Source organism: Arachis ipaensis, chromosome B06 (assembly GCF_000816755.2).
Source record: "Arachis ipaensis cultivar K30076 chromosome B06, Araip1.1, whole genome shotgun sequence".
NCBI lineage: Eukaryota > Viridiplantae > Streptophyta > Magnoliopsida > Fabales > Fabaceae > Arachis > Arachis ipaensis.
In genome coordinates this window covers 3,530,264-3,532,305 of record NC_029790.2, presented here as the reverse complement: position 1 = coordinate 3,532,305, position 2,042 = coordinate 3,530,264, and the positions used below count along the sequence as shown (strand labels likewise).

Below are 2,042 nucleotides of genomic sequence, written 5' to 3'. Positions count from 1 at the left end.
AACGGTGGTGACGGCGGTGGTGGTGCGGCGGCGATGATGAGGAGCAGGAGAGACGTGGAAGGTGGTGAGGGCAACGACAGAGGCACCAGCGACGACGACGAGAACGGATCCACCAGGAAGAAGCTCAGGCTCTCTAAGGAACAATCTGCGTTTCTTGAAGAGAGCTTCAAAGAACACACCACCCTTAATCCTGTAATTAAAAAGATAATTAACCCTAATCTAATCAATATTTACCTACTGTTATCAACATTACTAATGATTATCCGTGTGATTTTGCAGAAGCAGAAACTGGCTCTTGCGAAACAGTTAAACCTTCGTCCCCGTCAAGTTGAAGTTTGGTTTCAGAACAGAAGAGCAAGGTATGTTATGTGATAAAAGTGTTATGATGATTCGAAAACATGTATGTATGTATGTGAAGTTGTATATTTGATTTGATTAGGACCAAGTTGAAGCAAACGGAGGTGGATTGCGAGTACTTGAAGAGGTGCTGTGACACCTTAACGGAAGAGAATCGGAGGTTGCAGAAGGAGCTTCAAGAGCTGAGGGCATTAAAGACTTCTCAACCCTTCTACATGCAGCTTCCGGCCACCACTCTCACAATGTGTCCTTCTTGTGAAAGGGTCGCCACCAACACCGCCGCTAATAACAATGACGCTTCTCAGATTGCTTCCGCTTTGTCTCTTAGTAACAAGCCCAGAATCTTGCCATTTCCTAATACTCAGGCCCATCCTCCTCCGGCCCAAAAGGCCCATCAATGATCATCATCATCATCGTTCGCGACCCTTTTTCGTCTTTTCGCTTAGCTAATTCCTCCCCCTCATTTTCCATTTGTATATAGTTTTCCCTTTTTGTGTTGAACTTTAGACCTTATCTTTTATTATTCCATTCTTTTTTTTTTTGTTTTTGTTTGATAGCTACTCTGGATTATATTAAAAGAACATGATGATCCTTTTTGTCGAGATCACTGAGGGATGGAGTAGCACAGATTTTGTAAGCCAAATGTGGAATGAAACCCTTGTTTTTCATCATCACTTCTTGTTTTGTGTTTTGTAGTAGTTTGTCCATACTTATTTAACTTTACTAAGGTCACTACTCACTACTGCTATAGTTATTTAATTATATGCAACCTCGTTTTAAATTTATGTTCTTTCTAATTTCGCACGTAAATTCCAAAATATGCGAGTTACTTGCAACCCTTTACTGTTATTTTTCCAAGAAAATAAAAGACATTGTTATGTAGCTTTTCTTTTAGTTGATCATTCTTGATTGATGCTTATGAATTATATGACGACACCGATGATCATTGGAAGATAAACCATGTTTCCCTTACAAAAGTGGTGGTATTTATTGTTAAGATGAATGAAAAACCGGAACACATCATAATTTTTCAATGCGCTATTATGCTTGGTTGACTTATTTGGTAAATGGTTGACTATCAAAAGACAAACGATAATGAGGATCAAATTTGACGCAAATTATGATCACGAATAGCGTGGTGTGTAAAATGGTTGACAATATATTACGGGTTTGCTGTGGCAGAATCTTCAGATGGAACTCATCAATAGTCAACACTATAATATTGTTGGTGATCGATAACGTCTCTTCTTTGTGCGTTGAAAATGTTTGGTAACAAAAAAAATTTCTCTTCTTTGTGCGTTGAAAATGTTTAGTAACAAAAAAAATTTAGTCAAGATGAGTTAGAATTTGTTTTATTTAACATTTATTAATTGTTATAGTAATTAATAAATGTTAAATAAGACAAATTCTAGCTTTTAGTTTATCTCTTTTTAAACATTACCGTGTTTGTGAATATTGTGTGTTGAGCAAGGGAATTGCATGCAAATTAACATTGTTTCTTTCTGCAGCCAAAACATGAGTCTGAGGTTTGGAACCTCATGGATTAATAATACTATGAATTCAAATAGGTCAGTTAATATTGGTTTTTTTTTTTAATTTTAAATTCTAAATTTTAAAATTTTACCTTAAAATCTAAATCTTAAAAAGAAAATAAAAAAACAATTTAGTTATATTTTTTATATATG

At 35.7% G+C, this 2,042-nt stretch overlaps 1 protein-coding gene across 1 annotated transcript in view; it reads left to right on the top strand.

Annotated features, from left to right (window-relative positions):
- LOC107647904 (homeobox-leucine zipper protein HOX11) overlaps positions 1-1,028 on the top strand; it is a gene marked incomplete in the record, with an annotated part of 1,548 nt that extends 520 nt beyond the window's left edge. Inside the window, 3 exon segments of the mRNA XM_016351951.1 lie at positions 21-192; positions 280-359; positions 440-1,028. Of these exon segments, the coding sequence (XP_016207437.1) occupies positions 21-192; positions 280-359; positions 440-758 (571 nt within the window).